Source organism: Alosa alosa, chromosome 19, assembly GCF_017589495.1.
Source record: "Alosa alosa isolate M-15738 ecotype Scorff River chromosome 19, AALO_Geno_1.1, whole genome shotgun sequence".
Classification (NCBI taxonomy): domain Eukaryota; kingdom Metazoa; phylum Chordata; class Actinopteri; order Clupeiformes; family Clupeidae; genus Alosa; species Alosa alosa.
This window is the reverse complement of record NC_063207.1, coordinates 365,979-380,978: the sequence shown is the minus strand read 5'-3', so window position 1 is coordinate 380,978 and position 15,000 is coordinate 365,979. Positions and strand designations below refer to the sequence as shown.

The window sequence follows — 15,000 nt, the reverse complement described above, 5'->3', positions numbered from 1 at the left end:
ATAAACACCTACAGTATGTGAACACACACACACACACACTGAACTGATGAGTACATAAACACACTCAATGATGCGAACACACACACACACACACACACACACACACACACACACACACACACACACATCTGCACTAATAAATAAAGGAACACACACACACACACTGAACTGATGAGTACATAAACACACTCAATGATGCTAACACACACACACACACACACACACACACACACACACACACACACACACACACACACACACACACACATCTGCACTAATAAACAAAGGAACACACACACACACATGGCATGTTTGGTGTTATCATACACACACACACACACCTGCACTGATAAAACAAAGGAACACACACATGTTATCATACACACACACACACCTGCACTGATAAAACAAAGGAACACACACATGGTATCATACACCCACACACACACACACACATCTGCACTGATAAACAAAGGAACACACACATGATATCATACACACCTACACACACACACACACATCTGCACTAATAAACAAAGGAACACACACAAGTCAAAGTGAACTTTATTGTCAATCGACAATAGAACAGCTATTGCACAGTAGAACAAAATTGCATTTCTCCACACTCCATGTGCTGGTTTGTAACAAACATTTCACATAAGAAAGTAGGGTAACACTTTATAATAACTGCACACAATTCATTATTTATTAAGCCTTTGTTACTTAATAGTTAATACTTTGTTCATCATTAATAATTTCTTGTATCATCAGTAAAGCATTTGTTCACACAGTTATAAATGGTTTGTTCATAGTAAATAAGCCTATCCAAAAAATATGTTTGTAAGTACATGACTTATACTTAGTAAATAATGAAACAACCACTTATAAATTATATCATTTTCCCATTATAAACCAGTTGCAAACTATTACAAAATGCTTTGTTCATCATTTGTAAAGCATTGCTCCTATGTATGTGTACACACAGTTAGACATGGTTTGTTCATAGTAAATAAGCCTATATCTAAAATATGTTTATACATTATTGATAGATAGGTAGATAGATAGATACATACTTTATTGATCCCTAGGGGAAATTAAAAATTATAAACATTATTGTTAATAAAATATGCAATATTTTCTTAATAATAGTAAAATATGCAATATTTATTCTTAATAAATGATGCAATAATATGTTTTTGATGAAGTAATATTTCCATTATTTAACAGTTGTTACATACACATGCACTAATCATTAGTTAGGGTGAGGATACATATTTTATAAACCACTTCCTAATACTATAATTCATGATTAACTCAGGAGTTACAAGTGGTTAGTTAATGGTATTTTGTGAGCTTATCTAAAGTGAGGACTTTCTATGACTTGCAACACATTTACAAATGAGTTGTAAAGATTACATTCACATTCATTCAATCATGGAAATATTTATCAAAAACATATTATTGGATCATTTATTAAGTATAAACAATAATGTATAAACATATTTTAGATAAAGGTTTATTTACTATGAACAAACAATTTAGAACTGTGTGAACAAATGCTTTACTGATGATAAAATTATGTATGAACAAGAAATTGCTAATGATAAACCATTAACTAATAAGTAACAAAGGCTTAATAAATGATGAATTGTGTGCAGTTATTATAAAGTGTTACCAAAAGTAGTGCACACATACCACCAGGTACACCTGAAGAGCAACATAACACACGTACCACCAGGTACACCTGAAGTGCAGCATAACACACACATACACACGTACACACGTACCACCTGAAGTGCAACATAACACACGTACACACCTACCACCTGAAGTGCAACATAACACACGTACACACCTACCACCTGAAGTGCAACATAACACACATACCACCAGGTACACCTGAAGTGCAGCATAACACACATACACACATACCACCTGAAGTGCAACATAACACACATACCACCAGGTACACCTGAAGTGCAGCATAACACACATACACACGTACCACCTGAAGTGCAACATAACACACGTACACACCTACCACCTGAAGTGCAACATAACACACATATCACCAGGTACACCTGAAGTGCAGCATAACACACGTACACACGTACCACCTGAAGTGCAACATAACACACATACCACCAGGTACACCTGAAGAGCAACATAACAGACGTACACACGTACCTTCTGAAGTGCAAAATAAACAGTAAGTATTGCACGCGTTTTTCATCGCACAAGACGTTCACTCACCATAGAGGATATTCCACAGAGAGCAAGAGGGAAAATACACGTCACAACACAACAAGAAACACAGAGAAACACAAGTCAAGACAGGAAACACAGGACACACAAGTCAAGACAGGAAACACAGAGAAATTTGTCCTAAAAACAAGCAAATTTGTCTCCTAGTGCGTTGAGCAAATTTGTCTTGATAAGACTCCTTAAAATAAGTCAAAGTCTTCTTAAATTAAGTCAAAATAATCTTTCAAGAGAGCGCTAGGTAAGTCTCTTCATACTAAAAACAATACCAAATAGATGTTTTATCTTAATATAAGATTATAACACTTAGTAAGATATCACTTTTTGCAGTGTAAGTCTCTTCATACTAAAAACAATACCAAATAAGATGTTTTATCTTAATATAAGATTATAACACTTAGTAGGGGCAGCCGTGGCCTACTGGTTAGCGCTTAGGACTTGTAACCGGAGGGTTGCCGGTTCGAACCCCGACAAGTAGGCACGGCTGAAGTGCTCTTGAGCAAGGCACCCAACCCCTCACTGCTCCCCGAGCGCCGCTGTTGTTGCAGGCAGCTCACTGCGCCGGGATTAGTGTGTGCTTCACCTCACTGTCTGTTCACTGTGTGCTTAGTGTGTTTCACTAATTCACAGATTGGGATAAATGCAGAGACCAAATTTCCCTCACGGGATCAAAAGAGTATATATACTTACTTACTTAGTAAGATATCACTTTTTGCAGTGGGTCTCTTCAAACTAAAAACAATACCAAATAGATGTTTTGACACTTTATCTGCTCAATGCAGAATCATCGATGAGTAGCTAACGTACTCTCAAGCGCTAACCTTAACCCTTAAATGAAATTAGTTAATCGCTAATCCTAACCAAGTCCCTCCACTCAGCGGCCACGCACTTTGGGCACTTATTGGGCATCTATTTTCTATTTTTTCTAAGTCTGCCATATCCCCTGTCACTCGTGGTGTCCCCCAGGGTTCTGTTCTTGGGCCCCTCCTGTTCCTTATATATATTCTGTGAAGTCACCAAAATCCTAAATAAATGTTCCTAACTTTAGGATGACCCATAAGCTCTCCTAAGTGTCACAAATTTGCCACATCTATTAACTTGAAATGGCAGCTCTTTTATTACATTTACAACAAAAATATAGACCTAATTGTAATCGTGTAAGACAAAATATATTTATGGAAAGGCTTTTTGGTGATCACAACGACGTGTTACTGTATGTTTCAATGATAAACTTCTCAGAAGTCGGTACAGGCTACCCCAGGCTATTATTCGCTACGACCTGTTCCTGAGAGGCCAACACGCCGTCATGAGACAGTGCTGGTTGTACCGATTTGTTTCTAACACCGTCATGAGACAGTGCTGGTTGTACCGATTTGTTTCTAACACAGTCATGAGACAGAGCTGGTTGTACCGATTTGTTTCTAATACCGTCATGAGGCTGTGCTGGTTGTATTGATTTGTTTCTAATACCGTCATGAGGCTGTGCTGGTTGTATCGATTCGTTTCTAACACAGTCATGAGACAGTGCTGGTTGTACCGATTCGTTTCTAATACCACATTGAGAAAAATTCTATATGTTCTTATATTTCATCTATCTTAACTTAAGACTTAACCCTCTAGGCGCCACGGTCGACTTTAGTCGACAAGATGCGGTATTGAATAAAACGGCCGATTTAGTCAAATAGGGGGTCATATTTCGTTCGACCTCCACTCCACTAGATGGCAGACATGTCATACGTCATCCCCGAGTCGAAAAAAGGGCAGGCTTTAAACAAAACTTTCTAGCTACAGCGCATTGAATCAGTGCGTGAAATACCGGAGCTAGTGTGCGTGTGAGCCACTTTGTCAGAAAATGACGGTGATTTGTTTAGTGAGGCTTCAGATGCGTCCCTGCCTTGCAATGATGCAGCTGGACAAAGTGAGAGTTTACTCCATAGTTTAGCTTACACCAAGCACAAACGTTGAATCGTTTGCCCAATGTCACTGGTGAGAATAATGTTTCACGGGTTCGGAGTGTTCATCGGGAAGTTAGCAGGGTGTTAGTGGTGTGGGCTTAACGAGGCTGGAGGTAGCCTAATGTCCATAGCTTAGCTTCTGTCTTTGAACGTGTGCCTCTCCGCAATCGCGGCGACAGTAACGTGGTGGAGCCTTTGTCTAATGCCACTGGGTATGTTAGACGAGGTCGAAGCGCTCATAGGACAGTTAGGGGGGAACGAGGGCAGTGTGGGGAGTCGCAATGAGAATGACAGTAGGCCTAGTCCGAGCTGCGCCAAATTCTCTCCACTCGACGCCTTGGCCAGGCAGATCTGGCCACGCTGCTCGCAACAGGAGCAGAGGTGGTGACACGGGGCAGGGAGAGCCATTAGGCCATGCATAGTCTATCACAAGATGATGGGAATGCCGGCCCTGTATGGATAGGATATGGATATGGATAGTCATTATCTCTACAGCAAAAAGGCCTGCTACATAAAAAAAAAAAAAAATTGTCAGCCATTTATTAGTAATGATTTACACTGTTGATTATCTATTTCCCTGACCATTTAGGACATATATGTGTTCTTTTTTGGTGTTCATGTCCTTGTGATGTGTGTGTCTTTGTCAGCTAAGAAAAAAAAACAAAAAAACATCAACAAAAACAACAAAAAGAAAAAACAAATACTAACATTGTCTCTTGTTTTGTCTCATCATCTCACTCTGATCTGTGCCTTGCCGTGGCAAGTGAGCTTTTGAACTAAAAAGGTCTTGTCTACTTGTGTTTGTGTGTCATCTGAATAATATATATGTGCCCCATACATGGAATCAGAGTGCCTACTGTATGTAGTAAATGGAAAATCTCTACAGCAAAAGGCGCCTACCGCTACATGCATTTGGTTTGTTTCTGCCATTTATTAGTAATGATTTACATAGTTTGTTTACTACTTACTATTTACCTGAGCATTCAGTATTGTGCAATATAGCATACAGAAGGTGAGGGACATTTTGGGGGGAAAGAAGTGGTGCATTTTATCATTCAAACATGCGACTTTTCATGAAAATTCTATAATCAAAGATGGCCGCCACCATATGACGTCATAATATGCTAATTAGATATAAACATTTAATCCCTACATAAACTTTGGGTCATCCTTAATATTTCTCTAATTTACAGAAAGTCTCTATCTCTTATCACTTTTAAGATATAGCCTTTTGAAATGAAGATGTCAAAATCGAACGTTTCGAAAAAAAAACTCTGGCGCCTAAAGGGTTAAGATAGGAAGTTTCTGTAATACGGCCCCAGGACTGTAAACAGACTGTAAACTAGGGCTGGGTGATATATCGGTATTACGACTACGACCGATATATTTTTGAAAACGACATGTAGTTGAGACAATATCGTCATACCGGTATATTGTTAAATAATGGGCCATTTTATCAAAGCCACTTGCTCTTCTGTGTTCAGACCATTCAGACAGCCACAGCTCTGCTCAACTGCGCCCCTTGCGTGTGCACGTTCTCCCTCGCAGTAGGCTACTACAAACTTTCAAACATGACGGACACTGAGTCAGATTTTGTTTACCGTGATCAGAGGTTGGTGCTGATGCCTATTTCCGTCGGCACAGCAATGGTTAGACAGAGAATTCTCGTTGTGAAATCAACATTCTACTGGAGCTCCAAGCGGTTTTGTACACATTTTTGGTACATAGCTAATTTAAATATACTTATGAGGTGGGTGCTTGCTTTCTTTAGCGATATGGCAGATCTAAAGTCCTCCGGGAGACAATCTACACGCTGATTTTATTAAAAGGATATGCACGCGGGGACTCGTGAGCAGTAGGGGCATCATTTTTTATGATTCCTGAAACCCCATTCGTTCGTGCATAGGTTTTTTTTTCTCAGTTACGTTGTTTAAGTAGCCTTATTGTTTAAAACTATTTAATTTTTATCGATAGCAAGTCACACATGTCTAGGCCAGTGTTTCCCAAAGACTGGGTCGCAGGAGATTTTATTTGGGTCGCCAGCACAATTTATGTTGTCTAATAGGCCTAACTTATACAATTTAGCCAGGAAAGCTATCAGTTTTCTATTAGGATATAGTTTGTTTGTTTGTTTGTAACTTTGTAATTTTGTATTTATAATAGCTCTGAAATTGGGGGGCGAACGCGTCGCAGAGGGGACAGCGTGGACATCTCACTCGCAAAATGAAACATTTCTGTGGGGCGCCTGCCATGGACCTCGCAGTTGCAAAATGCAAGGGACATGAATCAGCCTATTTGCAATTTAACATTAACGGACACCAGCTCCTCAACTTCACCGATTAAAATCTAGTCAACTAAAGCAGACATCCGTACCGAACATTGCAATTCAATTTGCGTCATAGGCTGTAGATAGTTTCGATTGTAGATGCATTCTTTAAAGTTAATAGCAACCTCATCACATTCCTTATTATTTCGGATTTAAAACACTCAACAGTGCATTATATTAGGTAGGCTACAAGTTAAATAGACATTTTAAACCCTATTATTTCCTCTCGTTTTCCACCTTGCAAACTCAACTAGGCAGTAAGGCGCATTATCTTTTGACTATCGCGCAAAAGCCATTGTTCTGATATGTATTCATTTCACATTCTTACAACATAGCTTGTCCCAACATCAATACACAGCGGCCTACAAACAAACGTTTTAACTCCAGAGTGAAATGCGGATTCAAATTTCCAAATAAAGAAACCTCCACAAATAGGCTACAATGACTTGAGTTATTTGCTACATGTTTACATAGGGATTGACAGTGTTATGGATCCATTTGTCTGCAACATCTCTCTTTAGAAATAAAGGAACAGCTTACTATGCTGAAGAGTGACGACGACTGCGTAGCATGCAAGAATATCCCCAAGAAATGTTTGAGAACCTGTGGCCTAAAACAATATTGGTGGTTGCATGCAGGTTGCATGTTAGATCTGAAGTGAAATGGGTTGCGATGGTCTGTCATTTTTAAAAAGTGGGTCCCCAGAAAAAAAGTTTGGGAAACACTGGTCTAGGCAATCAGAAATGTGCTTGTCATCTAGGCCCTATCAAACCCTTACGGAAAAAAAACTGCATTGTGTGACAAAACCGCAGGTTTTTTTCAATATTTTTGTGCCCAAAATATTGCATTGTGCAGTACAATGTAGGTCTGTGTTGTCAGTCAGGGTCGACTTATTGGTCTTTTGTTATTTGCACAGCTTTATCAGAGCAGCTGTAGCCTACTATGCCTATTGGTATTGGTAGGCCTATATGTTATTGTTTACACTTTTTTGCACAGCTGTGTTAGAGCAGTCTGAAATCATTCTAATTCAAGCTGGTGTCATAATTGTCATGTTGAGTGAATACGGAACACTTAGCTCTTTCTGTTTAAAATATCGATATATATTGTATATCGCCAATGAGCCCCAAAATATCGGGACATCAGTTTTGGTCCATATCGCTCAGCCCTGTAAACTAGTCCAATATGGAAGTTTCTGTAATACGGCCCTAGGACTGTAAAAAGACTATAATCTAGTCCAATACAGGAACACTAGCTACACAGCTAGCACACAAACACACACTACCTGATATGACTGCACTAAGCTAAGCTAAATAGGCAGAGAAGGAGTTTTACCTCTGGATGTCTGTCTGCATCTGTGAAGGATCTTTCCTACCGTGTACAATACTAATGCATGCACAGATACACACACGCACAAATGCACGCACACACACACACACACACACACCCATAGATTCAACGAGACAGAATTAAAGAACATTCAGACAACATTAATGAGTTTCTCTCTCTTTCTCTCAGACACAGTCTATAGAATGTAGTCTATAGAAAGCACGTAGTAGCTTAATTCATTGTTTTTTTTTTACCTTTTTTTACCATGGCACATTTTTGACTCATTCACTCATTTTTGGCGCACCAACATCCCAAATGTAACAAAAATCTGAGTCTCCCATAATCAAAGAACCTGTATGAACCTGCACAATGCTATGCATTCTCCATTAGTACACAAAAGAACAATTGGATAAGATGTGGCCCAAAACAAAACACCATTGGATATAAAGAGGTTACCTCACACACACACACACACACACATACTGTTTTATTGGCTATAAAGAGGTGGTCCTGTTTTATTGTCAGCAATAAAAATGAGAAATTCATATTTTTGGACCAATGATCATTTTCCATGGCACAGTGGTTGAAAAATAAGGTTAGATTAGCCATTGAATCAGTGAACACACACACACACACACACACACACACACACACACACACACACCACTGCAAAAAATGAAATCTAACCAAGTGTTCTAACCATTAATCTAACCATTAATCTTATAATAAGATCAAAAAATCTATTTTGTATTGTTTTTAGTATGAAAAGACTTACCTAGTGCTCTCTCGAAAGATCATTTTGACCTAATTTAAGAAGACTTTGACTTATTTTAAGGAGTCTTATCAAGACAAATTTACTCAACGCACTGGCAGACAAATTTGCTTGTTTTTAGGACAAATTTGCTTAATGGACTGGCAGAAAAATGTGCTTGTTTTCAGGATGAGATGTCTTAAAAATAAGTCAAATGATTTCACGAGAAAGCGCTAGGTAAGTCTCTTTATACTGAAAACAAAACAAAGTAGTTATTTTTATCTTGATATAAAACTAATAATCTTGGTTAGATGTTATTAGATAAGCAGTTTTTTGCAGGGCAGACACACACACACACACGCACGCACACACACGCACACACACACACACACACACGCACACACACACGCACACACACACACTCAGGTGTCAATTCAGATCAGTTGTTTGCCTCCATTAGATCTGAACACATCTCTTAGCAGAGATCTCCAGCATTTAGCTTCCTAAGTTACTTCTGATTGGCCTTCTCACCTTCACAAGAGATAAGCTACTTTTGATTGGCCTTCTCACCTACTTTTGATTGGCCTTCTCACCTACTTCTGATTGGCCTTCTCACCTTCACAAGAGATAAGTTACTTCTGATTGGCCTTCTCACCTTCACAAGAGATAAGTTACTTCTGATTGGTTACTTCTGATTGGCTTTGGGAATGCTATGCCAGTTCTGATTGGCTTACCTGTGACTTGGGGAACATAAGGGATGTTCTGATTGGCTTACCTGTGACTTGGGGAACATAAGGGATGTTCTGATTGGCTTACCTGTGACTTGGGGAACATAAGGGATGGGAAGCCGCTCTACGCTGTAGGCTGATCCACACAGCGCCTCCGCCATGTCACACACACCAAAAAACACCGCCCTGTCGTCAGCCTGCAGTGCCGTTGGAAGCCTAAACACACGCACACGCACACACACCATAGAAAACACAGGTACTGTTCAAAAACACGCTCCATCTGTTAATTCACTTCATATAAACATAGAGAGAATAACAGACTTACAGACACTTTATAGAACACAAGAGAATAACGTGACTTACACACACTTTATAGAACACGAGAGAATAACGCGACTTACGGACACTTTATAGAACACGAGAGAATAACGCGACTTACACACACTTTATAGAACACGATTACGGACACTTTATAGAACATAAGAGAGAATAATGCGACTAACGGACACTTTATAGAAACATAAGAGAGAATAATACGACTTACGGACACTTTATAGAACACAAGAGAGAATAACAGACTTACGGACAGTTTATATAAAACAAGAGAGAATAACTTACTTACGGACACTTTATAGAAACATAAGAGAGAATAATGCGACTTACGGACACTTTATAGAACACAAGAGAGAATAACAGACTTACGGACACTTTATAGAACACAAGAGAGAATAACGCGACTTACGGACACTTCTCTCGGAACACGTGCTCAGGTAGTAGATATGGAGCCTCAAGATTCCTCAACTCGATCACCTGACATACACACAAACACACACACACACACATTTGGATCCTTTAAATCCCCTGGCAGAGAAAGTTGCTCTGGTTCTGGTTGTGTGTAGTGTGTGTACATGTGAGTGTGTGGTGTGTAGTGTGTCTGTGTGTGTTATTCAACACAAATAACTGAATCATATCTGAATAACACTGTTGGTTATTAAAATGTTCTAAAATTATTTATATGCACAGCCCTATTGCATATACAGTACTCATGTAGATGCCACATGACATCACATCCTGTGCACTGATCCACCTGCATATGATGTCATCCCTGTTCTAGGAAAAACGTGTTTTATTCGTGAGCTCACAGAAAACCAGTTTATCCATAAACTGGCAGTGTGTACAACCATGACATGCCATTTTAACATGCGTCATAAGTTATGGCAAGCCATTTTAACATGCGTCATAAGTTATGGCAAGTCTCCTGAAAATGAAGTTTCAGATAGCCTACCTGCAATTAAAATTACTACCTGCCTAGAAACAATAAAACTACAGACTGTATAAATACAGTGATCGGCCAATTTCATGTTCAAATGCGTCTCATCAGTCGAAAATAACAATTTAATGTTCAACAAAGAATGGGGGTAGAGGAGCGCTTCCTGGACTCTAACGTTTGGTTAAGTCAGAGGTGCTCTTTGGATGGGAAACTAAATGCCAAGAATCAAGAAACTCCAAGGCACTCTCTATTTAAAAACAACTTTAATTCCCAGAAGAAGGCATGTAGCTGAATCGCGTTGGAGTTTTTTAGAAGGTTAACTTGACCAAGCTTTTTCAAGAGAGTGCCTTGGAGTTTCTTGATTCTTAACAATTTAATGTTGTTTACTCGGTTTGTGCATTTTGTTTTATGAGAGAAAGTGGGAGTGAAACATTGTATGTTTTTGAAGACATCAATTTTAGAATAAAATTGTGTGTGTGAGTATAGAGTGTGTGTGTTTGTAGAGTGTGTGTGTGTGCCTGTGTTTACCTTGCTGACGTGCTGGCACAGGCCTGGGCTGGCGATCATCTGGCTGAGGAAGTTGAGGTAGGCTGCCACCAGGGCCATGACGCCACAGCGGACGAACATCGGCAAGTTCTCCTCATTGGCCAGAGCCATGTCCTGCAGCCAATCACAACGCAGCTCAGCCACAACACAAAACCACATCTGCTTACTGCACACTATTACGGTTGTGTGTGTGTGTGTGTGTGTGTGTGTGTGTGTGTGTGTGTGTGTGTGTGTGTGTGTGTGTGTGTGTGTGTGTGTGTGTGTGTGTGTGTGTACCTGCAGCGCTAGTGACAGGCGTATGAGGTCTATGATGACGTCCTCGGTAGCCAGCTCTATGGTGATGAGGGCCAGCGCGGTGAAAAGCAGCTCAAAGTTCTTCTGGCCGTTGTCCTCCTCTTTGCAGCCCAGATAGATGTGCCTGTACAGCTGCTGACCATGCTGCACACACGCACACGCACACGCACACACACGCAGACACATGCACGCACACACACATACACACACACACGCAAGAAAGAGAGTGAGTGTATGTGTGTGTGTGTGAGTGAGAGAGAGAAAGAGAGTGTGTGTGTGTGTGTGTGAGTGAGAGAGAGATAGATAGATAGAGAGACAGAGAGAGTGAGAGAGAGAGAGTAAGAGAGAGAGTGAGAGAGAGAGAGGGAGAGAGGGAGCGTGTGAGGTGCGTTATACAGTCGCCGTTTCTGACCTGTCGCACCACAATGTGACGTCACAGGACGCCGCAACTATTTATACTCTCACGTGGTGAGAGAAAGAGAGTGTGAGGTGTGTGGTGGTCGTGACACTAGAGAGTGTGTGTGAGGTGTGTGGTGGTCGTGACACTAAAGTGTGTGTGTGAGGTGTGTGGTGGTCGCGACACTAGAGTGTGTGTGTGAGGTGTGTGGTGGTTGTGACACTAGAGTGTGTGTGAGGTGTGTGGTGGTCGTGACACTAGAGAGTGTGTGTGAGGTGTGTGGTGGTTGTGACACTAGAGAGTGTGTGTGAGGTGTGTGGTGGTCGCGACACTAGAGTGTGTGTGTGAGGTGTGTGGTGGTCGTGACACTAGAGAGTGTGTGTGAGGTGTGTGGTGGTCGCGACACTAGAGTGTGTGTGTGAGGTGTGTGGTGGTCGCGACACTAGTTGCAGTATTCTCCTGAACAGAGGTGGCGCTGTTGTGGAAAGGCTATTGCTACCTACTTTACACCGTAGAAGAAGAAATGTGAATTGTTCTCTGACAATATGTCAATGGCAGTAGCGACTAAACTAAATTAGCTTTTGTGGTGATACTTCAGACTTTGGTTGCTACTATTCTCAACTAGGGGACATTACCATCTAGTTTCCAAGGTGTGTGCAGCTAGCTGGCTGGCGCTGAGAGATGAGTTTGTGTAATTTCCTAAAGTGGAAAGAGATTTTTTTTGGTCTTAGCAGATATCCTTTGGTTGAAAATAAATCTCTTTGTTACCTTTTGCTGGATTATTGACATGTCCCTGGGTCCTAGTTCCTGGCCCTAGAACTCTCACTGGTAACTTCGTTAACTTCTCAAGCAAACCATTACAAATTCACGACTGTAACAAATCAGTCCTCCGAAACTGCAACTCTCGCTGGTAGCCTAGCCAAGTTAGCTTCCCTCTCTTCTCAAACTGACTATTCAACTCTCGCTGGTAGCCTAGCCAAGTTAGCTTTCCTCTCTTCTCAAATCAGTCCTCCGAGCTGCAACTCTCTCTGGTAGCCTAGCCAAGTTAGCTTCCTTCTCTTCTCAAATCAGTCCTCCGAGCTGCAACTCTCGCTGGTAGCCTAGCCAAGTTAGCTTCCCTCTCTTCTCAAATCAGTCCTCTGAGCTGCAACTCTCTCTGACTACATGACTACAAACTCTCAAACTTCATGACTACAGTCATTTTAAATCTCTTTGTTACCTTTTGCTGGATTATTGACATGTCCCTGGGTCCTAATGGGTCCTAGTTAAATTACTCAGTTTATTTAAGATGTGGGCTAGGCTATATGAAGTGTGTGTGTGTGTGTGTGTGTGTGTGTGTGTGTGTGTGTGTGTGTGTGTGGGCTAGGCTATATGAAATGTGTGTCTGTGTTTGTGTGTGTGGGCTCGGCCTATATTTGTTTTTTGTGTTGCTTTTGCAGCGCTTTGTTATTGACATGTAAGTGGTAGACTAATGTTACTTCTCTACCTTTTGTATAGTATTCAAACTTTTTTGCAGTATCATGTAGCTGTCTCGGTTTGTGCGCTTGTTAAAAAACTTTTGAGTGTTTAATCTAATTCCAGCGCACTTGATCCGTGGTCCTTTCATTGTCCACTTGAAATTATTACTAAGCATTGACTGCATTTTTGTAAGCTTGTTGCAGCTTCTGATATTTATTTTGTGTTTTTGGTAACTTCTGTTTTTCCCTCTCTCTAGGCTTAGATTTGCTCGCGTTCAAATGGCGACTGAAGAGTTAGACCATGAGACCACGAGACCATGCTAGAGCTACTTACGTACGCAGGAGTTAATGTTGCAAGAGTTGGACCATGAGACCATGCTAGAGCTACTTGTTCGTACGCAGGAGTTAATGTTGCAAGAGTGAGACCACGAGACCATGCTAGAGCTACTTGTTCGTACGCAGGAGTTAATGTTGCAAGTGAGACCATGAGACTATGCTAGAGCTACTTACGTCCGCAGGAGTTAATGTTGCAAGAGTTAGACCATGAGTATATGCTAGAGCTACTTACGTACGCAGGAGTTAATGTTGCAAGCCAGGAAGCGTGAGTTGGCTACTCAGCTTGAGAGCGCTAGGTTGCAACTGGCTGCGAAACAGCAGGGTGTCGAGATTCCAATCGCTACACAAGTTCCTTATGATTTACTGTTATGATTTTTGGTACACCCTACTGGCTGTGCGTAGTAGGGGTGCTGTTACCTGCCATTTGCTATGCTTGCTCCCTAACCATGTGATCCAATTAGCCAGGATGCAGCCTCTTCAAAAGGCACATTCTGGACCTGGTCTGCAGAGCATGTTCTGGGTTTTTCCTGCTGGTTGCTACCACCTCATTGTCTCCAGTTTTTCAACGCTTTAGAGCATTTTTGCCGGTTTTCAAGCCTGCTTTTTGCCCTTTGTAGGGAACGTAAATAAATACCCCTTTTGAGCCTTAACCCAGTTGTTGTTCTCCAATTTATGTTGCGGTTTTCCTGTGGGGAACCGTAACAGCTAGGCTATATGAAATGCATGAATGTGGTCAATGCCTGTAGAGGCATCATTTGCGTGTGTGTGTGTGTGTGTGTGTGTGTGTGTGTGTGTGTGTGTGTGTGTGTGCGTGCGTGTGTGTGTGTATGTACCTTCTTCATGAACATAACATCCTGCTTGGATATTTTCTCACGTTTGATTTTCAAAGCAGCAACATTAGGAATGATTCTGCCGAGAGAAAAAAAAAAAAAACATTAGGAATGATTCTGCCAAGAGAAAATAAAAACAACATTAGGAATGATTCTGCCAAGAGAAAACAAAACTGAAAGGCAGCTTAACTGACAAAATGATGTGCTGCCCAATAGGATCTGGTGCAGTTATGTGCTGACCAATAGGATCTGGACTACTATCTGAGAGTTATGCACCACTTGGAACATTGGATCGATTAGCGCTGCTGTAGCAAAGATGCTATCGATTTGTGCTGCTGTAGCAAAAATGCTATCGATTTACGCTGCTGTAGCAAAGACGTTATCGATTAGCGCTGCTGTAGCAAAAATGCTATCGATTTACGCTGCTGTAGCAAAGACGCTATCGATTAGCGCTGCTGTAGCAAAAATGCTATCGATTTACGCTGCTGTAGCAAAGACGCTATCGATTAGCGCTGCTGTAGC

The 15,000-nt window shown here is 41.0% G+C and overlaps 1 protein-coding gene across 1 annotated transcript in view; it reads right to left on the bottom strand.

The window, feature by feature from the left end:
- The window catches only part of efr3a (EFR3 homolog A (S. cerevisiae)), a 79,568-nt gene that overhangs the window by 6,624 nt on the left and 57,944 nt on the right, over positions 1-15,000 (bottom strand). The window contains exons 15-19 of the mRNA XM_048228209.1: positions 14,482-14,557; positions 11,441-11,602; positions 11,147-11,278; positions 10,091-10,158; positions 9,437-9,564 (exon numbers count right to left, since the gene is read on the bottom strand). Of these exons, the coding sequence (XP_048084166.1) occupies positions 9,437-9,564; positions 10,091-10,158; positions 11,147-11,278; positions 11,441-11,602; positions 14,482-14,557 (566 nt within the window). The remainder of the gene's footprint in view (positions 1-9,436; positions 9,565-10,090; positions 10,159-11,146; positions 11,279-11,440; positions 11,603-14,481; positions 14,558-15,000) is intronic.